The sequence below is a fragment of the Molothrus aeneus genome, chromosome 12 (assembly GCF_037042795.1).
Source record: "Molothrus aeneus isolate 106 chromosome 12, BPBGC_Maene_1.0, whole genome shotgun sequence".
NCBI classification, from domain to species: Eukaryota; Metazoa; Chordata; class Aves; order Passeriformes; family Icteridae; genus Molothrus; species Molothrus aeneus.
In genome coordinates, this window is record NC_089657.1 from 940014 (window position 1) to 962211 (window position 22198).

At 54.9% G+C, this 22198-nt stretch overlaps 1 protein-coding gene across 4 annotated transcripts in view; it reads right to left on the reverse strand.

The window, feature by feature from the left end:
• GRM7 (glutamate metabotropic receptor 7) overlaps nucleotides 1–22198 on the reverse strand; it is a 196259-nt gene that overhangs the window by 59354 nt on the left and 114707 nt on the right. For all 4 annotated transcript variants that reach the window (XR_010784428.1, XM_066558432.1, XM_066558431.1 and 1 more), the window contains exons 5-6: nucleotides 9339–9479; nucleotides 4455–4655 (exon numbers count right to left, since the gene is read on the reverse strand). Coding sequence is in view for 3 of the 4 variants with exons in the window: in XM_066558432.1 (XP_066414529.1) it covers nucleotides 4455–4655; nucleotides 9339–9479 (342 nt within the window). In the remaining variant the exon portion in view is untranslated. The remainder of the gene's footprint in view (nucleotides 1–4454; nucleotides 4656–9338; nucleotides 9480–22198) is intronic.

A 22198-nucleotide genomic window follows, 5' to 3' on the forward strand; every position in this document is an offset into this window, starting at 1 on the left:
CCTGTCCTACCCTGCTGCCTGCAAACAAACACAGCAAGCCCAGGTGAGCCCTGCATCACCCTGCTCTGCCCAAGGCCAGAAAGAGCAGGAGGCTTTTCCTCCTGCCCTGCAGGAGACCCTGCCTCCCATCTCCCGGTCCTCAGGGAGCTCTCCTGGGAAACCACTCCTGTGAATGCAGCCTCTAAATGCTGCTTTCCCCCTGCAGAAAAGAGCCCATCTGCTCCTGAGAGGTGCTGCTGTCAGAAGCCAGCCTGGGTCTGGTGAGTCTTGACTGCATCCAGAAATGGGTACCATACAATAGCATCCTCCTCCACAGTGTGCTCCACTGTCATGGGGGTGGAGAGGACACAGCAGCCTTGGGAACAGCACTCCTGGTGCACTCCCTTGTCCAGGAACAGCACTCCTGGTGCACTCTCTGAGCCAGGAAGGGCACTCCTGGTGCACTCCCTTATTCAGGAACAGCACTCCTGGTGCACTCTCTGAGCCAGGAAGGGCACTCCTTGTGCACTCCCTTGTCCAGGAACAGCACTCCTGGTGCACTCTCTGAGCCAGGAAGGGCACTCCTGGTGCACTCCCTTATTCAGGAACAGCACTCCTGGTGCACTCCCTGATCAGGGAAGAGCATTCCTTGTGCACTCCCTTACCTGGGAAAGGCACTCCTCATGTACTGCCTGATCCAGGAACAGCACTCCTTGTGCATTCCTTGTGCACTCCCTTAGCCAGGAAGAGCACTCCAGGTGCACTCCCTTACCTGGGAAGAGCACTCCTTGTGCACTTCCAGGCTCTGTAGCACTGCCACAGGAGTGTCCTGGGCAGACCCAGAGCAGGACCCTGAATGAACTTGATTTACCATGTAAATGGTAAATAATACCTTGTCACTCCAGTGACAAACACGGGTAAGTGCAGGGCAAGAGAGCCCCAGCCCTTCCTGCGTGCTGGCAAAGCCTGGAGCTGCCCTGACACCTGAGCCCGGCCTCAGGTGAGCTCTCAGCAGGACACCTGCACTTCAATCAGCGCAGCACTGCCTGGGAACCCTCCCAGGAGGAGAACCAAAGCACTGCCTCATTTCCTCACAGCTCCAGGAGCAACCTTCCAGGGTGACATTTATTTCCAGACATATTAAAATAGGCTGCGGTGGGGTAGAGTAATATTGTGTCAAGATTGAAGATTATGACAATCCTCCAGCATATCTATATTCAAAGCTTCCTCCTCCTAACTTTTTTTCCCTAAAGCAATGAAAAATCTCTCCTGTTGTAGCACTGAACTTTAAGATTATCGTTTTCTTCATGATTCCCATTCTTCATTGAATTCCAGGGAGTGAAAAAAAGATTTGAAGGCGTGAATTAGCATAGTCTCCATTCTAGCCCTGGTAAATTGTTTCCTGTCTCTCCTACAATCCTCTGAGATCAGATACAAATTCAGTTCAAAGGCAGGTACAGAAAATCTCCCACTGAAATCTCTCCTGGCTGGTTCCTTGTGAGCACCAGGCAGATATTTAATTGTCATTACAGATTCATGCAGCCAGAATACATTGGAGTGGAAACACTTAGAGTCAATCAGAAGCAATGGCTGTAATTCCTTGGCTCCTCAGGAAAGGCAGCAAAGTGCTAAATGGGATTTGGCTGATCACCACTCTTAGGGCTGCTTAGGGTGAGTTAGGCTCAGCTTTGTCAGAGCTGACAAGAAAGGGACACCTGGAACGGCAGGAGCTCAGGTGAACTCCCAAAATGCAACAGACACACACAGGAAGGTGCAGGGCTGGCCCAGGGCTGCTGCTCAGGAGGCAGATGGAGGATGGACACCACTGTCACGGCCACCCCAAAGCCAGTGCAGGGACAAACACCGGGGGGACACAGCCAAGAACTCACCACAGCCACCCCAAACCCAGCAAAGGCACTGAAAGGGACCTGGGATGGCTGTGGGGGCAGCAGGGGGGCACAGCACTGTGGGCTGGGGGCCTGCAGGGACCCCACAGCACAGTCCCAGCCGGGCTGGGGGCCTGCAGAGACCCCAGAGGGACAGTCCCAGTAGGGCTGGGGGCCTGCAGAGACCCCAAAGGCACAGTCCCAGCCGGGCTGGGGGCCTGCAGAGACCCCAGAGGGACAGTCCCAGTAGGGCTGGGGGCCTGCAGAGACCCCAGAGGGACAGTCCCAGTAGGGCTGGGGGCCTGCAGAGACCCCAGAGGGACAGTCCCAGTAGGGCTGGGGCCTGCAGAGACCCCACAGCACAGTCCCAGCTTATCACAGCTCTGGACAGGGCAGGCAGGAGCCCACCCTGCTCACAGAGTCTGTGCTGAATGACACAGGAGCACACCCTGCTCACAGAGTCTGTGCTGAATGACACAGGAGCACACCCTGCTCACAGAGTCTGCTGGATGACACAGGAGCACACCCTGCTCACAGAGTCTGTGCTGGATGACACAGGAGCACACTCTGCTCACAGAATCTGTGCTGGATGACACAGGAGCACACTCTGCTCACAGAGTCTGTGCTGGATGACACAGCCCCAGGGCGAGGTGGGATCCATGGAGCAGCTGGAGAGGGAAGCACTGCTGACCCCTGCTAACCGCGGGGCAGGCACAAGTGTCCTTCTCCTGCCTTTGAAGCTGCAGTAATTGGGCTCCAGCCAGGGCTCTGCTCAGCGGGGCCAGCCCTCCTTAACCTCTGGGTGAGGCTCTGGAGCCCTTTCTGTGCCACCTGTCTGCAGGGTCTGTCAGTCCTGGTTTGCATCACTGCAGCAATCCAGCCTCAGCTCAGGCTCCTTTCATGAAATAATGAAATTAATTAAGAGTGATGTACGAAAACCTCATGGCAGAGAGGAAACAGGCATTTCAGAAATAACCCTTGATCTCCCAATCATTAAAACATGTCGTTATTTCACTGGTGTTTGATCATTTAGGATTTATTTTCTTCCTGTTAAGATTTTCCAGATTCTGCTGGGCCCACTAAGCAGTTCAGAACCTGTGTCAGTCTCCAGGCTGCAGCTTCTTGCTCATGCAGAGCTGTGACAATTTAATTCAGTTCCCAACAAAGGAGCTGCTTCTCCCCACGCAGACACAGGGCACTTGACACCTGCAGGAAGCCCTCAAACCCAGACACAATCTGACTGAATTTGCAGGGTTTCGATCTCTTAATCACTGCAAGATGAGGAATGAATTATGGAGAGGAGGCCAGGAGTGACACAGATGTCACCAGCCAGGAGTTTGGTACTCAGGGCACGTCCATGGCAGTTTGGGCACCCGAGGGGCTCCCATGAACAGCATCCTCAGCTTCTCACTGGCAAAAACACAGCTGCACTGCAAAACTTCCAGAATTTCACTGGGTGAGCACTTGAGGTTTAAAGTCTTCCACATTTTGGGCCTTTTGTCCTCCAGGCAACGATGATCACAAAATGCACACTGAGCTCCTTACTCAGATCCAGCCTCTCTCCATCACAGCCTGGCTGCATTGATGGCAGCACCTCTGCAACGAGGGCAAGGCCCCAAAGCAGGGCCAGCAGGATGGTCCCAGCTTGGGGCAGGATGGTCCCAGCTCGGGGACCAGCAGGAGCAGCAGGGTGGTCCCAGCTGCACGGGGCTGTGCAGAGCTGCTCCCCAGCAGGAGGATGGCCAGCTCTGGGGCTGGGGACACTGAGAGCAGCAGCAGAACCGGCCATGCTGCTCCTGTCCCGCACAGCTGCACAGAGCTCCCCCTGCCCCACCTGGCACCCAGCAGAATCCCCCGGAGCACTGGGGAGCAGGATCTGCACCCAGAGCAACCCCTGCCCAGCCCCATGGGGGGGTCAGCAGGGGACAGAGGGGGGCAGTAGGTGATGAGGGGGGTCAGCAGGTGGCCAAGGGGTGGCAGTAGGTGACAGTGGGGTCAGTAGGTGACAGAGATGTCAGTAGGGGATAGAGATGTCAGTAAGTGACGGGGGTGTCGATAGGTAAGTGGAGGTGCCAGTAGGTGACAGGGGTGGTCAGCAGGTCGTGGGGGAGTCACTAGGGGACAAGGGGGTCAGTAGGTGACAGCGGGGGTCAGTAGGTGACAGGGATGTCAGTAGGTGACAGAGGGGGTCAGCAGGTGACAGGGATGTCAGTAGGTGACAGGGGGGGTCAGTAGGTGACAGGGATGTCAGTAGGTGACAGCGGGGGTCAGTAGGTGACAGGGATGTCAGTAGGTGACAGGGGGGGTCAGTAGGTGACAGGGATGTCAGTAGGTGACAGCGGGGGTCAGTAGGTGACAGGGATGTCAGTAGGTGACAGGGGGGGTCAGTAGGTGACAGGGGGGGTCAGCAGGTGACAGGGGGAGTCACTAGGGGACAAGGGATGTCAGTAGGTGACCAAGGGATGTCAGTAGGTGACGGGGGGGTCAGTAGGTGACGGGGGGGTCAGTAGGTGATGGGGGTGTCAGCAGGTGACAGGGGGTGTCAGCAGGTGACAGGGGGTGTCAGCAGGTGACGGGGCAGTGTCTCACCGTTGAAGTTGACGCTGCGGATGTACTTGAGCAGCCGCTTGCCCCCGGCGTTCTCCATCTCGGGGCACAGCCCGGCGCTGTCGGCGCACAGGTCGCGGTTCATGTGGTGCAGGGCGTGGGCCATGGCGTACACGGCATCGATCACGAACTGCACCTTCCCCTCCTGCTCGTAGTGCGAGTCCTTCCCGATGCGCTCCTGCCCTGCGGGGACACACGGCAACACTCAGGGACAGCGGGACAGCGCTGCCCTGGCACACGGCGACACTCGGGGACAGAGGGACAGCGCTGCCCTGGCACACGGCGACACTCGGGGACAGAGGGACAGCGCTGCCCTGGCACACGGCGACACTCGGGGACAGAGGGACAGCGCAGCAGAACCTGAGGGAGCTGCGCCTTCAGCCGGGACCATGAAACGCTCTGGGCTGCAGCGTTATTGATTAAAACACGACCAAACCTCTGTCGCTGCTACCAGAATCCCCGGCTCTTCTCACGAGTCACCCTCCAGAACCCAGGAAACAAATCCGGCCCGAGCCCACGGGGAAATCCCGGAGCCGCTCCAGGCTCGGGCCTCTCCCAAGCCCGGCTCTGAGGCTCGGGCCTCTCCCAAGCCCGGCTTTGGGCTCTCCCAAGCCCGGCTTTGGGCTCTCCCAAGCCCGGCTCTGAGGCTCCAGAGCTCAAAGCAAGGCACAGCGGTATTAAACCTGGTGCTTGTTCTGCTGCAAATCCCGGCCTCTAATTAAAACTCAAAGCCAGATCAAGGGAAGGAAGGAGTCGCTTCAGAGAAGCGATCGACGGGGCTGCGGAGAACTGAGGAACGCGCCGGCAATTAACGGGTAATTAACGGGTAATTAACGGCACCTCGGGATGCTCCTGCCACTGTCACCTTTCCCCTGAAGCTGTCCCCTGGATCCCTGGCAGTGCCCCAGGCCGGGCTGGATGGGGCTGGGGCACCTGGGACAGTGGAGGTGTCCCTGCCACGGCAGGGGTGGCCCTGGGTGGGATTTAAGGTCCCTCCCAACCCAACCATTCCAGGATTCCATGATGGTTGAGGCACCCTCTACCAAAACCCTCCAGTTTTGCATCTCAGCTCCTCTGGAAGCCCTGAAATCCTGCAAACAAGGGAGCAGAACAAGTGAGTTGCCAGCTGGTGAAGTTCCAGGCGGGATCGTTTTCATTATTCACTCCCTCTCATTGATTACAGAACTTATCAGGATTTCAGGCCCTGACAAGGAAAATGCTTTTAAGTGGTTTCAGCTCTGTAACCAAATGAGCAATGCAGCAGGAAGGGATGCCAGGGGAGGGGATCTGGGATTGAAATGCTGCACACAAACACTGATAAGCCACAGCAAGTTCCAGAAGCACAGCTGGGCACACACATAGCAGGAGGAAAACCTGCAGCAGTGAAGAGATCTGGGAGAGGAACCCAAGCAAAACACACCTGGAGAAACCTGAGAGCAATGTAGGAGTGTCCAAACACGAAAGCAGTAAAGATTTTTAAATCTCAACAGAATTTCCAAGAACAAGGATGCTTCCCTGTGCTGGAACAGCCACTCAGCTGGGTATCAAACATCAGCTGTGCACAGTAAATCCAGATATGGAGCCTAATGTAACTGCTCACCCCAAACATGTCTGAATTTACAGCTGGGAGTGTGCTGTCCTTCACCAAAACACAGGCTGAGTTATCTTCTAAAGAGATTGTATTGCAATTAGAAGTTGGACCCAAATCTGAAGCAGTCAAGAACCTGCAGAGCAAATATTATGGACCAAATATTGTTCAGACTTCAAAAAAACCAGCAAGTATCCAAATCAATAGGCCTGGCTGAAGAGTGTTCCCTCCAGTTTGTGTCACCCTGTTGCAGTGAGCAGCAAATCAGGCCAAGAGTCCATTTTCAGGCAGGAATAAACCAAAGGTGACAGACACAATTTTAACTCCAACTTCAACATTATTGTGGGGAATATTTCGCCCTCCGAGGCTGAGCTGAAGAAGTCAGGCAGAAAGTTTTACCCCAGGCTCCAGGAGCTGCTCCTGTGTGATGGGAGTATAGAAATTCAATTATTAATTACTGTGCAGGAGAAGGAAGCTCCCAAAAGGCACCGAGTTGCTCCAGATGAAAGCAGCAGGAGCAGTGCTGTGGGTGCCTCTGGGGAAGGGGCAGCAGAGACCCCCCAGTCCTGTCAGGACGTCCTGGGGTCCCACGGAGGGAGGGCTGGAGAAACAGCCTAAAACATGGGGGCAGCAAGAAACCACGAGCCCCTCTGTGCTGCCAGAGCAAAGCCATGGCAAGTAAAACAAACCCCATCTGCAGCATTTCTGATCATTGAGAACTGCACCATTTCTGTTCCTCTCTGAGAACTGCACCATTTCTGATCATTGAGAACTGCACCATTTCTGATCATTGAGAACTGCACCATTTCTGCTCCCCTTTGAGAACTGCACCATTTCTGTTCCTCATTGAGAACTGCACCATTTCTGTTTGTCTCTGAGAACTGCACCATTTCTGATCATTGAGAACTGCACCATTTCTGTTTGTCTCTGAGAACTGCACCATTTCTGTTCATTTCTGAGAACTGCACCATTTCTGCTCCCCTTTGAGAACTGCACCATTTCTGCTCCTCTCTGAGAACTGCACCATTTGTGCTCCTCTCTGAGAACTGCACCATTTCTGCTCCTCTCTGAGAACTGCACCATTTCTGCTCCTCTCTGAGAACTGCACCATTTCTGTTCCCCTTGAGAACTGCACCATTTGTTCTCCCCTTTGAGAACTGCACCATTTCTGTTCCTCTTTGAGAACTGCACCATTTGTGCTCCCCTTTGAGAACTGCACCATTTCTGTTCCTCTCAGAACTGCACCATTTCTGCTCCTCTCTGAGCAGAAGGTCCTTTTCTGTTGTTTTTTTACCGTGGGGACGTGCAGGAGCCACAGCAGCATGGTTTGCCTCAGCAGTGGAGCAGCTGGCACCTGGGACACTCGAGCACAGCGTGATTTCACAACACACTTCTGTCCCACGGGTTTGCAGTGAGTACCTTGGGATGGCAGGAGAAGATGAAACACAAAGGCATTTTGTTGACATGAGCACTTTTTGCCTCCAAAGGATCTGTTTGAAGGTGATGAGAAGCAGTTTAACCCCCCTTCCCACTCGAGGCTGGAGTGCTCCTCATCCTGATTCCTGAGAGACGGAGCAGGGGGCCGGCTTCAGGCACATCCTCACAGGAGAGCAGCTGCAACAAAGGCAGGGAAAAAAGCTCCAAACCCAGAGTGCTGAGAACAGAGAGGAAGAATCCCACTTGTTCCAACTCTTTCAGACAGCAGCAGTGAGATGCAGGTTTGAGAGCTGCTGGTCTCCCTCCTTCATCTCGGCACGCAGGGGAGCGACGTGCCTGTTCCCAGCGCCTCTCCTTCAGCTGAGCCCTCTGCTCTCATTGTTATCACCACACAACAGAGGGGACGTGGTAGGAGGAATAAATAGTATCTCCAGGACGATTTTTATGGCATATAATTCACACAGACAGACATCAAAATCCCACTCCATCGGCGCTCGCGCGAGAGGAGTTCAGAGCCTGCTTCAGCTCCTGAAGAATTAAACACATCTTCAAAGGGTCTCACACAATGGTGCTGCTGAGAGCCTGGTGATAGTCATCATTAACAAGAGATTTAATTTAAAGATTGTGCAATGCTCACGGTATCAAGCAGGCAGCTCTTATTTGCACAAGGTGGAATTCAGCAGCTGGGGAAGTGCTGGCAGAAAAATCTCAGCGTTCATCCACCCCAGCAGCATCACAGAGCCCTCCTGGGGGACAGGACAGCCCCAGCCCACAGCCCCAGGCTCCACAGACACGCAGGGCTCTGCAGACACCCCCGCTGATGCTCCCTGCCAGCACAGACCTGCACACACGGCCCCTGCAGGCTCCTCCACACCAACTCCTCACATGAGAACAGCTGAGAACCAGGGCTCCAGAGCCACCCACAGCATGCCAGGGTCGATATTGCAGCTTGGAGGAGCAGAGGATGACAAGGGGACCTCTGTGCAGTGAAATCCCTGCACTGACACCTGACAAAGCCCTGCAGGAGCAGTGACAGCTCTGCAGGGACAGAACCCCCAGCCCAGGCTCAGCCTCCAGATCTCATCACAGACAAAAGCCTTTATTTATCCCAGCAGCACCCAGCAATCCCCAGGGGGTTTCTAGGGGAAGGCAGATGAGCTTTTAAATTTCTCCTGCTCACCACAAAGCATTGGACAACACTCCAACCCAAATTCCCTCCACGTCCTGTGGGCCAGGATGTGTGCCAGGAGTGCTGAGCTGCTCCCTGGCACCCAAACTCCCTCCACACTCCCCTGGCTGGGAGTTTTCATCAATTTTCAGTCAAAGTAAAGCCAATCCTCCCATGAACTGATTTCCCCTGATCACAACTCAAGGCAATCATCCACCATGACACATTCCAGCTGCTGCTGGGAGATCTGAAGGGGCTGGGGGAGGCTGGGGGGCCATCAGGTGCCACCAGCTGTGGCTTCTGTGTCACCAAGGCACAATGTGCTTCTCCAAGGCGTTCTAATCATGGAATCATGGAATCCCAGAATGGGTTGGGTTGGAAGGGACCTTAAATCCCACCCAGGGCCACCCCTGCCATGGCAGGGACACCTCCCACTGTCCCAAGCTGCTCCAGCCCCAGTGTCCAGCCTGGCCTTGGGCACTGCCAGGGATCCAGGGGCAGCCCCAGCTGTGCCAGGGCCTGCCCACCCTGCCAGGGAACAATTCCATCCTAAACTGTTCCATGCTCCACCTAAACCAAACAAACCATCCCCTCCAGCCGCGCTTGACTCCAAGCAAAGCCCTGCTGGTGCCCCACTCCCAGGGCAGGAGGAGGGGAAGGGTTCGTTCCTTACCTGTGCATTTCCTGTCCGTGTCCTCCTTCTTGGAGCCAGTGATGGTCAGCTTGCAGTTGAAGTTCTCCTCCCAGTACTCTGCAAACCACACGTTCCTCCTGTTGTTCTCCAGGGTGCGAGAGGTGAAATAGGTGTCAAAGCCTGCAGGGGAGAGGGCAGGGCTGGGCCTGGCTGCTGTGCAGGGGGAGCCTGGCACACACCCTGGGGCCTGGCTGCAGCCTGGCACACACCCTGCCCTGGTGCCCCCTCCGTGCCCAGCACACCCAGCTCTGCCCATGGGAACAGAGAAAATCCACGTTTCCTCAGCGGCTGCATCCTGCAGGAAAATGACTCTCACTGCCAGGAATAAAACTGGGCATGAAAAAAAATGGACAACAGATCAATATTGAAAGAAGTTATAGGGGAAAGGCATGGATTAGAGATGTGCCAATAAGGAGTGGAAATAAATGACATGGTGCAGCTGATATTGGGCTGAGCTCCACGCTGATTTTGTTCTTGGCCTGCCCAGATCTCAGGGGAGGCATGTCCACGTCAGCAGGCTGTCAGCAGCACCTCTGTGCCCACAGATCCCCCTGGAACCAGCAGCACCCTTCACAACATCCAAACCCCGCTCCTGTCCCACTGCCCTCTGGCTTTGCCTGGCAAACGAGGTTTGCACGAGCACAAATAAATCAGAGCACGTCTGTGTGCTCCTTGTGCTCCCACACAAAGCCTTTTGTGGTTTCTCGTGTCTCCTCTCCGCGTGCAGCTGCAGCAGCTGTACCCACTCACCTGCTCAGACAGAGCACAGGAGCTCCTGGCACAGAGCAGGGCAGCTTTGTGCTCCACAAACCATGGACAGGGGATGCTGCTCCACCCTGCAGCCCTGCCTCAGCTCCTGGCACCCCAAACTCTGCTCCTGGTGCCCCAAACCCTGCTCCTGGTACCCCAAACCCTGCTCCTGGCACCCCAAACTCTGCTCCTGGTGCCCTAAACCCTGCTCCTGGTGCCCCAAACCCTGCTCCTGGCACCCCAAACCCTGCTCCTGGCACCCCAGACCCTGCTCCTGGTACCCCAGACCCTGCTCCTGGCACCCCAAACCCTGCTCCTGGCACCCCAGACCCTGCTCCTGGCACCCCAGACCCTGCTCCTGGTACCCCAGACCCTGCTCCTGGCACCCAAACCCTGCTCCTGGCGCCCCAAACCCTGCTCCTGGTGCCCCAAACTCTGCTCCTGGTCCCCCAAACCCTGCTCCTGGTGCTCCAAACCCTGCTCCTGGTGCCCCAAACCCTGCTCCTGGTGCCCCAAACCCTGCTCCTGGTACCCCAAACCCTGCTCCTGGTACCCCAAACCCTGCTCCTAGTGCCCCAAACCCTGCTCCTGGCACCCCAGGCCCTGCTCCTGGCGCCCCAAACCCTGCTCCTGGTGCCCCAAACTCTGCTCCTGGTCCCCCAAACCCTGCTCCTGGTGCCCCAAACCCTGCTCCTGGTACCCCAGACCCTGCTCCTGGCACCCCAAACCCTGCTCCTGGTACCCCAAACCCTGCTCCTGGTGCCCCAAACCCTGCTCCTGGTGCCCCAAACCCTGCTCCTGGTACCCCAGACCCTGCTCCTGGCACCCAAACCCTGCTCCTGGTACCCCAAACCCTGCTCCTGGTACCCCAAACCCTGCTCCTGGCACCCAAACCCTGCTCCTGGTGCCCCAAACCCTGCTCCTGGTCCCCCAAACCCTGCTCCTGGCACCCAAACCCTGCTCCTGGTACCCCAGACCCTGCTCCTGGCACCCAAACCCTGCTCCTGGTACCCCAAACCCTGCTCCTGGTCCCCCAAACCCTGCTCCTGGTACCCAAACCCTGCTCCTGGTACCCCAAACCCTGCTCCTGGTACCCCAGACCCTGCTCCTGGCACCCAAACCCTGCTCCTGGCACCCCAAATTCTGCTCTCGGTACCCTAAACCCTGCTCCTGGCACCCAAACCCTGCTCCTGGTGCCCCAAACCCTGCTCCTGGCACCCAAACCCTGCTCCTGGCACCCCAGACCCTGCTCCTGGCACCCAAACCCTGCTCCTGGTACCCCAAACCCTGCTCCTGGTGCCCCAAACCCTGCTCCTGGCACCCAAACCCTGCTCCTGGTACCCCAAACCCTGCTCCTGGTACCCCAAACCCTGCTCCTGGTACCCCAAACCCTGCTCCTGGCACCCCAAACCCTGCTCCTGGCACCCCAGACCCTGCTCCTGGCACCCAAACCCTGCTCCTGGTACCCCAAACCCTGCTCCTGGCACCCCAAACCCTGCTGGTTCCCTGCTGTACCCCCCCAGACCCTGCTGCCCCTCTGGAGCTCTGTGCCAGCCCCACAGGGCAGATGTCACCGTCTCACCTGTGCTGGGCTCACCTGGCTGTGGCTGCAGTGGGCAGAGCAGAGCTGTGCCTGCTCCCCAGGGCACCTCCCAGCCTGCAACCCTGCTCGGCCCAGGCACAACAGGAGCCTCTTCTTTACTAAGGAAGTTGTGGAGGAGTTCAAACACCCAAATGTGAAGCAGGAAGAAGCAGAGCAGGGGTGGGGAGGATTGAGAACGCTGGCTGTGCCCAGAGGAGCTCTGGGTGAATGATCTGCCATCCTGGAGTACAATCCTGCTGGAGAGGGGCATTTCAGAGGATGTTGGGGCACTCCAGCAGAGGAGGGTGCAAGGATGGGAGCAAGGAGCTCTCTCAGCCCCAGCCAGCCCTGCTACTGCCCCATCCCAGGGCTCTGCAGTGAGGAAGGGCTGCAGATGCACCTTCCATGGACAGGGGAACCTCCCTGGCCCTGCAGCCAAGGATTCCCCTGCTGGGGAGAGCCACCGAGGCTGGCACAGCACAGGATGGAGCAGAGGCTCAGGAAATCCATCTGGCACGGGAAACGAACACGACAGTCCTTCCAGCAGGCTAAAAATAGCACAAAGGCAGCTGTTTGCAAACTGGAAAGGAGATGGGAATGGGGTCAATGCCTGTTCTCCCTGCACCGTGTGCCAGTGACCCAGCTCCAGGCTGTGCCCTCCCAGGGCTGAGGCTGCTGCTCTGCACACAGCCCAAGGCACAGCCCACAGCACCCCAAAGAGCAGCCAGGAACAGCAGCCCTGAGAGAGACAGCAGCACTGAGAGAGACAGCAGCACTGAGAGAATCAGCAGCACTGAGAGAGACAGCAGCACTGAGAGAGACAGCAGCACTGAGAGAATCAGCAGCACTGAGAGAGACAGCAGCACTGAGAGAGACAGCAGCACTGAGAGAGACAGCAGCCCTGAGCCCCTCCAGAGACAGCAGCACTGAGCCCCTCCAGAGACAGCAGCACTGAGAGAATCAGCAGCACTGAGCTCCTCCAGAATCAGCAGCACTGAGCCCTTCCAGAATCAGCAGCACTGAGAGAATGAGCAGCACTGAGCCCCTCCAGAGACAGCAGCACTGAGAGAATCAGCAGCACTGAGCCTCTCCAGAATCAGCAGCACTGAGCCCTCCAGAGACAGCAGCACTGAGAGAATGAGCAGCACTGAGCCCCTCCAGAATCAGCAGCACTGAGAGAATGAGCAGCACTGAGCCCCTCCAGCCCTGAGCCCCTCCAGGAACAGGCTGAAAGCTCCCTCACATTTCACCTGCAGCCTCCCCAGCAAATGATGCACTTTGTTAAACCCAAAGGAGGTTCCTCCTCCAGGAGAGGCAGCAGGAGGGTGCCAAGCCCAGAGCACAGCCCCAGCCTGAAGCAGCCCATGGGAAAAGGCAAGAAAAGCACAAAGTGGCTGGAGAAACCCTCAGGGCTGGGCTGCAGCTCTGCTGAGTACTTGGGGTGCACCCTGAGCCCCACTCCACTTCCCAGCCCTGCAGTGGGGACTGCAGCTTGAAATGAAACCTTCCCAAAACAAAATGGACCAAAGTGCAGGAAAAGAGAGATCCTGGGGTGGCAGAGACCCCCAGCCCTCCCTGCTCTGCTTGTCCTGAGGCAGGGACTCCACCTGGGCCTGCCACAGATTGAGTAAATAATGGGTTAAAACTCCTGGGACACCTGCTGTAGCTAACTAATAACAAATTAGTGATTTAGGAATATTTCTGTGCCAGCACTATTTCTCTACCCAAACCTTTCTGTGATTCTGTGATTACCATTTATAAGATTAAATGCCCCAAGGAAAACATTCTCATGGATATGTCAGAATCCAGGTTTTAGGGACACACAACCAAAACTTCTTCCTGTAAACCTGTGTATTTTGGTTTTGCTCCTAATTAAAAGAGCATTTCAAAGGGGGTATCCAGTCCTAAGATCTACAATATCCATATGGCTGGGAAAGAGCACCAATAAACCCTCCCCACGTGCCAAACTCACTGACCTCTGGAGAAAGTGCTCTATAACTTAATAATGCAAAATCAATGAGTCCTGATAAAACTGTAATAGAATTCCATATGAATTACTCTGAACCTTTACAGATTTAATAACAAATAATAACATTCCCATTGATTGGTTTAATGATCCCTCTGCATTCACAGGCAGGAATATGGATCCCTATTAAAAAGGGAACATTTTTTACCATTCTTTCCTATTGACTGGGACAACTGGGGGGGCAGGGGGGTGACAGTGGGAGGATTCAGGGCTGGACAAAGCCTTGGTCACTCCTGGGGTCAGCCCTGGACAAAGCCCTGGTCACTCCAGGGTCAGCCCTGGACAAAGCCCTGGTCACTCTGGGGGTCAGTCCTGGACAAAGCCCTGCTCACTCCTGGGGTCAGTCCTGGACAAAGCCCTGCTCACTCCTGGGGTCAGCCCTGGACAAAGCCCTGCTCACTCCTGGGGTCAGCCCTGGACAAAGCCCTGGTCACTCTGGGGGTCAGTCCTGGACAAAGCCCTGCTCACTCCTGGGGTCAGCCCTGGACAAAGCCCTGGTCACTCTGGGGGTCAGCCCTGGACAAAGCCCTGCTCACTCCCAGGGTCAGCTCTGTTCACTCCAGGCTCAGCTCTGGTCACTCCAGGCTCAGCCCTGGACAAAGCCCTGGTCACTCCCAGGCTCAGCTCTGCTCACTCCAGGCTCAGCCCTGGTCACTCCAGGTCACTCAGCCCTGGACAAAGCCCTGGTCACTCCAGGTCACTCAGCCCTGGTCACTCCAGGTCACTCAGCCCTGCTCACTCCAGGTCACTCAGCCCTGGACAAAGCCCTGCTCACTCCAGGCTCAGCTCTGGTCACTCCAGGCTCAGCCCTGGACAAAGCCCTGGTCACTCCAGGTCACTCAGCCCTGCTCACTCCAGGTCACTCAGCCCTGGTCACTCCAGGCTCAGCCCTGTGAGTGCAGCCCCCTCTCCTGCAGTGCATTCCATTCCTGGGAATGCTGCTCCTGGAGCCAAGGTCCTGCAGACACTGCCCTCCTTCCCATCCTGGGAACAGGGATCTGGGGTGGTTTGGGCTGGAAGGGCCCTAAATCCCACCCTAAATCCCACCCAGGCCACCCTGCCATGGCAGGGACACCTTCCCCTGGCCCAGGCTGCTCCCAGCCCTGTCCTGGGACACTGCCAGGGGTGATTTTACCAGCCAGGACTGTCCCCACACATCCCACAGGGCTGTCCTGCAGGTCCATCTGTGCCAGTGGGAATCTCAAATGCTTCTCTCATTTCAGACCCTTTTCTGGAACGAGCTTGACCCATAAACACTCAGGTGAACAAGGCAAATGTTCTAAGCACACACCTGGGGCTGTGCTTCACCTTCCTGACTGAAAACACACAGAGAGCTCCCCCACACAGAGCTGAGCTGAGACTGCTGGGCTCTGGGGCCTCCATGACCCACCAAAAACCACTGGATGCTGAAATGCAAAAGCAGGAATAATCACTTCTCCCCCTGCTCGTGACCAAGCACCGCACTGCTGTGACAAGATTTAGTGATTCCCCAACGCTCTCCATATTTCATACTTTAGCAAATTACTTTTTCAGCAAATACCTCTAAGAGATATAAATAGTTCCTTTATGAGATTTTCCAAATTACAATGAATCTCTTATTACTTCAAATCGCTGTGATTTGATTAAATCATTATTTTTACACATAGAAAGATGATACTACCTAAGGGTTCATTTATTTTCCCCCACGGGATAAATATGTACATGAACCACATTGTGATGAGACAGAAGAGAAAAAGGGGGAGTGGGGACAGGGACAGGACCCCAAACCCTGGGGAGGAGACAGGGACAGCACCAGCAGGGATGCTCAGCAGAGCCAGGATATAAACTCTGCTGGCCCCACTGCAAGCCCCAAAGCATGGATTTCCATGTTCAGAGGGATTTCTGTCCCCTCTGCGTGGCCACTGCAGCAGCACACACCACAAACCATCCCCTGCACGTGTCACAAGGGACTCCAGGGCCTCAGGGCTTATTAAATAAGGAAAATCATTAAGCCTAATTAAACCACAAAATTATTGACCCAGTGCATTTGCCATGTGCCTCGAGTGCTCTCATTGTCAGCCCAGGTGAGAGCAAATCCAACATATTGACCCAGTTTCACTGGAGCAGGGATGGTATCAGTTCATGATATTTTTTACTCCTCTATTTAGTCCCAAGGATGTCCACATTACTGACAGCCAGTTATTTACCCACACAGTAAATCATCACCTGCTATAATTATTGATGCCAAATGAGCTGAAAGCAGCTACTCAAACGCTTTTCCAATTTTGCTGGCATTTAACCCAAAGCAGTTTCACTTGCTGGCATTACATCTGGGATAAAAGCATTAGGTGGGGAATGACAGCATCAATTTTAGGACAGCAAGTCTCTCTGCAGATTTTCTGCTGCTGCCCAGCCACACACTGTGGGGTGGTGTTAAGACAGGCTACAGATATTTTTTTTTTGACCTTCTTGCTCAGTAAAAAGGCCATAAAATAAATGATTTCATTAACTTCCATCACTCCATGAAAGTGCTTTGCAGCTGTTTTCTTTTTCAATAACTGCAGATTGTAACTGTGCCAAGGGGTATTTCAGGTGGTGTCACATCTGACTTTTTATATCCACGACATAAATCAGGTACAGAGGAAATTCCACTCAGGGCAGACCTGGAATTTTGGGCTGTTCTGATGGGGAAAAAGATAGAGAGATAGACAGACAGACAGATAGACAGACAGACAGATGGATAGACACGGATAGACATGGGTAGATATTTACATAGGTAGGTAGATAGATGATAGATAAATAGATGATAGATTAGATAGATAGGTAGATAGATGGATAGCTAGATGGATAGATAGATTAGATAGATAGAATGAACAACTCCTGGGAGCTGCAGGAATGAACAGCTCCTGGGAATGGCAGGAATGAACAGCTCCTGGGAATGGCAGGAATGAACAGCTCCTGGGAATGGCAGGAATGAACAGCTCCTGGGAATGGCAGGAATGAACAGCTCCTGGGAATGGCAGGAATGAACAGCTCCTGGGAATGGCAGGGAGCAGAGTGCCAGCCAAGGGACAGTCACTGCCCAGCCCAGAGCTGAGCCAGGGCACCACAGGCACGCCAGGCAGCTCAGCAACACCTCCTGGAGCAGAATCCTGCCAGGAATTCACTGTTTGCTGCTGGAAATAGGCAATTTGTTTTGCCAGGACCTTCATTCATGAAAACATCCTTTTCCTCACACCTGAAGATGAGCTGAAAGCTGTTGAGCAAATAACAGAGCAGCTGGGGCTGCCCCTGGGTCCCTGGCAGTGCCCAAGGCCAGGCTGGACAGTGCTGGGAGCACCTGGGGCAGTGGGAGGTGTCCCTGCCATGGCAGGGGTGGCACTGGGTGGGATTTGGGGTCCCTCCCAACCCACTGGATGTTTCTTCCCATCAGTTTCCCAAGTTCCAGCTCCCCAGTCTGTCAGCAGCAGCTGCTCCACAGATGGCCTGTTCCATTTTAATAATGCAGAGCAGCAAAAGCTGAGATGCAGGAGGTCAAAATGCAGAACATGAGAGTGCTTTTCCCCCTGCTCAGCAGCCACTGACAAAACGCCCGAGCCTCTCCTTAAAAGCAGCTAAACTCCAGTCACTCACTGCATAATTGAAACCAGGGGGAAAATACAGAGATCCCTCTCTGCTGGGATGCAGAGGCTGCAGCAGCTCCTGGAGACACTCAACAGGTTCAAGCTGTAATACAGAATTACAATAAAATGCAAATGCAAGGGGCTGCTCTGCCCAGCCTGGCTGCGCTGGACCTTCGCAGCCCGAGCTGATTTCCTGCCTGTCCCTGTCCCTGGCTGCATTCCCGTGCCAGCAGCAGCCCCCGCAGAGTGCCCAGCTCTGTGCAGCCTGGCCTGGCACTGCCAGCTGCCCCAGGCACGGGCAGAGCCCCCAGCACAGCCCAGCCCAGCCCCACTGCCAGGGACAGGACAGCTCTGTCCAGGCAGGAGGGCACAGCTGGCACAGGGCTCACCCAGAGCCCTCAGGCACTGCCAGCTCACTGCACATGCCCTGCACACAGACACGCCCAAGGAAATGGGAAGGGACCCTAAATCCCCTCCAGTGCCAGCCCTGCCATGGCAGGGACACCTCCCACTGCCCCAGGTGCTCCAGCCCCAGTGTCCAGCCTGGCCTTGGGCACTGCCAGGGATCCAGGGGCAGCCCCAGCTGCTCTGGGCACCTGGGCCAGGGCTGCCCACCCTCACAGGGACCAATTCCTGCCCAAAATCCCATCTGAACCTCCCCATCTCATTCCCTTGTCCAGTCCCCCCTGCTCCTGTGAAAAATCCCTCCCCAGCCCTCCTGCAACCCCTTCAGGTAAAGATCTCTAAGATCTCCCCAGAGCTTTCTCTTCCCTCTGAGCAACCTCAACTCACTGAAAACAGAACCAAACCCCTCAAGTTGCAAGATAATTTGTATTCCCCTCTCTTCACACCAACACATTAACCAAATACATTATTTCCATAATGAGGAGATGAACATCTGTGTGGCTTCCCAAAATTTCAAGTGGCAATACTCGAGACAAGTATTCCCTCTTTGGGACTGCCACATCAGCATTTCAAATAACTGCCACAACTAAAAATATCATTTAAATTCCAAGGAGGTCAAAGACAGTTCAGGTGTGGTTTGGATTTCAGGTTTTTTGGGTAAAGCAAACCAATTGGATTCCACGAAATTAAATCGCTGCAGTGTTGGACTGAATCACTCGTACTTGGGCCTGGGTAAGTGAGGTGCTCAAAGCTCTGCAAGGATGGGAAAGACAAACCCCTGCAGCAGGGCTGTGTCCCTGACAGCTGCTGTGAGAGAGCCCAAAGCTCTGGGTCAGCCCCCCTTGGCAGCAGAGCAGCCCCAGCTTTGTGGCTTCACCTCCTCCTGGCTTTGGGACAATAAACCTGCCCAAAGCCCCCAGAAACCAACTCACCCCATGAGATCTGGAATGTTCTTCATTGGCAATTCATGCTCTGGGAAGCAGCAATTAAAGAGAGAAGCAGGAAACCAAAGGTGAAAATGAGGATGAGAAGGATTTCTGCTTCACGTCTGGGCTCCATCCTCTGTGACTCAGCAAGGGGGCTGAGGGCTCCTGGCACAGGTGGGCAATGGGGGCACCCACAGGGAGGAAACTGGAGAGGGAATCAGCACTGGGAGCCAGGGAGGTGGCTCTGGAGAGGGAACCAGCACTGAGAGCTCAGGGAGCCCAGGGAGTGGCACTGGAGAGGAAACCAGCACTGGGAGCCCAGGGAGGGAATCACTGGAGAGGGAACCAGCACTGGGAGCCCAGGGAGTGGCACTGGAGAGGGAACCAGCACTGAGAGCTCAGGGAGGGAATCACTGGAGAGGGAACCAGCACTGGGAGCCCAGGGAGTGGCACTGGAGAGGGAACCAGCACTGAGAGCTCAGGGAGGTGGCACTGGAGAGGGAACCAGCACTGAGAGCCCAGGAAGGTGGCACTGGAGAGGGAATCAGCACTGAGAGCCCAGGGAGGTGGCACTGGAGAGGGAACCAGCAGTGAGAGCTCAGGGAGTGGCTCTGGAGAGGGAACCAGCACTGAGAGCCCAGGGAGTGGCTCTGGAGAGGGAACCAGCACTGAGAGCCCAGGGAGTGGCACTGGAGAGGGAATCAGCACTGGGAGCCCAGGGAGTGGCTCTGGAGAGGGAACCAGCACTGAGAGCCCAGGGAGTGGCTCTGGAGAGGGAACCAGCACTGAGAGCTCAGGGAGTGGCTCTGGAGAGGGAACCAGCACTGAGAGCTCAGGGAGCCCAGGGAGGTGGCACTGGAGAGGGAATCAGCACTGGGAGCCCAGGGAGTGGCACTGGAGAGGGAACCAGCACTGGGAGCTCAGGGAGGTGGCACTGGAGAGGGAATCAGCACTGGGAGCCCAGGGAGTGGCTCTGTGGCACCAGCCCAGGGTCACCCCTGCCCAGCCACAGAGGAGCCGGGGCTGTTCCTGTGCCATGCAGGTGCCCTGGGCACTGTGGCCCCACACCACGGGCCCTAATTAGGCCTCATCATTATTCACAAGCCATTACAGCATCCTCCACAGAACAACCCCTGCAGCCACATCCTTCCAGCCCAGCTCCTCCCCAAGCACATGGCTCACGCCCCAGGGACACAGGAAAAGCTGGAGAAGAACGGAGAGCTGGAGAAGAGCCTGCAGCAGGCTGTAAACAAACAGAAGGAATCCAAAGGGAAGTTTTTACAAGTATTATTATGCAATAAACTCTGGCCTCCTGCTCCCCTGAGGAGAGGCAGGAAGGGCTGAGGGCAGCACATCATTCCCAGGGAATATTCCAGGGAAAAATGAACCCTGAGCTCCTTCCTTTGGCACTCAGGGGCTGTGAGAGTAAAACACTTCAGAGCCATAAGCAAGGAGAGAATTTCATCCTCAGTTTTGCTTAAGTCACCACTCTTTCATGGTTTTTTCTAAGTTCATACTGCCCAAATAAAAAAATAGCAAAGCAGCTCTTGGTGGAAATGAAAACAAAATGGGATTCATCTCTTTGGAAGAAAAACAACTGAGAATTCCTGGGACAGTTTTGTTGGTTTGCAGTGCTTGCAGTTTTTAATTTTTAAATATAGAGGCTCATCCCTGTGCTGGATCTGAGCTGTCCCTCAGCCTTCTTGCCCAGAGCTTCACAAACTCCATCCCCAGGCTCTGGAACTGAACCATTAACTGAAATCCATCTGAATCCCACGGCTCAGTTGCAGCAATTCTCAGCCCAGACAGTAAAGACTGCTTTTCTCCACATCAGCAAAGCTTTTGCCAGACTTTGTAAATAATTCAGCTCAAATCTCTGTCCTACCCTGATCCAGCTGCTCCCCTCTCCCTGGAGCTGCAGGCCATGCACACAGAGCACACTGAGGAAGGGCAGGAGGAGCCTGGCAGGGGAAAACAGGAGAGGAGCCCCAGAGCCCTGCAGTGCCCAGCGCGAGCCTGCCTGGGACCTGCCCAGCCCCACGGACCCTGCCCAGCAAAGGGCAGGACCAGGGAGGGGAAAGGTGAGCACATCCCTCCCAGCTGAGCTCAAAACCGCTTCTGGGGCTCAGGGTGAGGCTTGGGAATCTGTTGGCATCTCACACAGGGGTTCCAGGCTGTGGCCTCCCTATCACAAAGGTTCCACACCTTCTTGGGGTTTCTCATGGGCACCTCCTCAGAGCTCTGCCTCTTTCCTCTTCACAAAGCACCCAACTGACTCCAGCTCCCTTCTCAATCAACCACCCCACTCTTTCATAGCATCTTCTTCTCCCTTCTCAGTCAACCACTCCACTCTTTCATAGCATCTTCTTCTCCCTCCTCAGTCAACCACTCCACTCTTTCATAGCATCTTCTTCTCACTGGGTACAGATGTGGCCTGTTCCTAATCTTTGGTAATTGGCCCAACTGCGACTCCTTAGGGTAAGAGTACTTTCCTCACTATCTTTATTTTCTTATATTGTCTCCCCCTACAGGAATCTCCTCTGGGGTCAGGAGGACCCAGCTCAGAGCTCCAAGGAGCAGGGCACAGCACCCTGCTGCACAGCTGCCCTATGAACTAACAAACAAACCAATAAATCTATAAATGAATGCAATCTCCTCTGAAAGCCTCTCCGAGCCTCTCAAGTTCCCTGTACCTGGCTGGGCTGGCTCTGGAGCTGTTCCCCACTTGCCAAGGAGTGATTCCTCTTTCATGTGCACTCCTCTGGCTCACTGTCTACTGCAATTATGCAAATAAAATGCAACTTCATCCTTTCAGCATAATTACATCAAACACAATCAGGCTATATTAAGACTGACTTAAGATGAATGAATTCAGTTCATCTAATGATTTCCTAAATCCCCCCTATGGGACTGTGGCAAAGAAAATTCTGTCCCAAGAGTGACATCAAGTACCAAGACAAATAACTGTGGATCTGGGGCCTGATCCTACAAATACCAAACACTTGAGGCCCCTCTGGAGTCACAGGCTGGGATATCCCCAGTGGCAGGAAAGCAGGAGCATCAGCTCCTGTGTGCAGAGCTGTAAAAGCACAGCACACCCGCACTTCACACCTGTATTTTGAACTGAAGTCACTGCTGGGGGTGGAGAACAATTTGAAAAATGCTTTTTTTTCTGTGCAGTGAGTGCTCCAGTTTCTGAGCTGTGTGAGCAGCAGCTCTGCAGGCAAACCCTGCTGCTCCAAGGTGTGCCAGGCACCCCTGAGCTCCCAGAGACTGAGAGGTCAGTGCAGCCAGTGCAGCTGATTAAACATGGTTCCATGATTCCATGATTAAACATGGTTCCATGGTTCCATGGTTCCATGGTTCCATGATTCCCTTCCCTGGGGCAAGGCAGGGCCAACACTCAAGCCAAGGCACAGGAGCTGCAGTGCTCTCTCTGCTTCCAGCCAGGTTTCTTAGGAACCTTCTTCCAACATATCCCAAACACCACTCCAGACAGAGATACAGGAAAGGGAATAAAGAAGAGATGGTTAGAGGAGTAAAGCAAG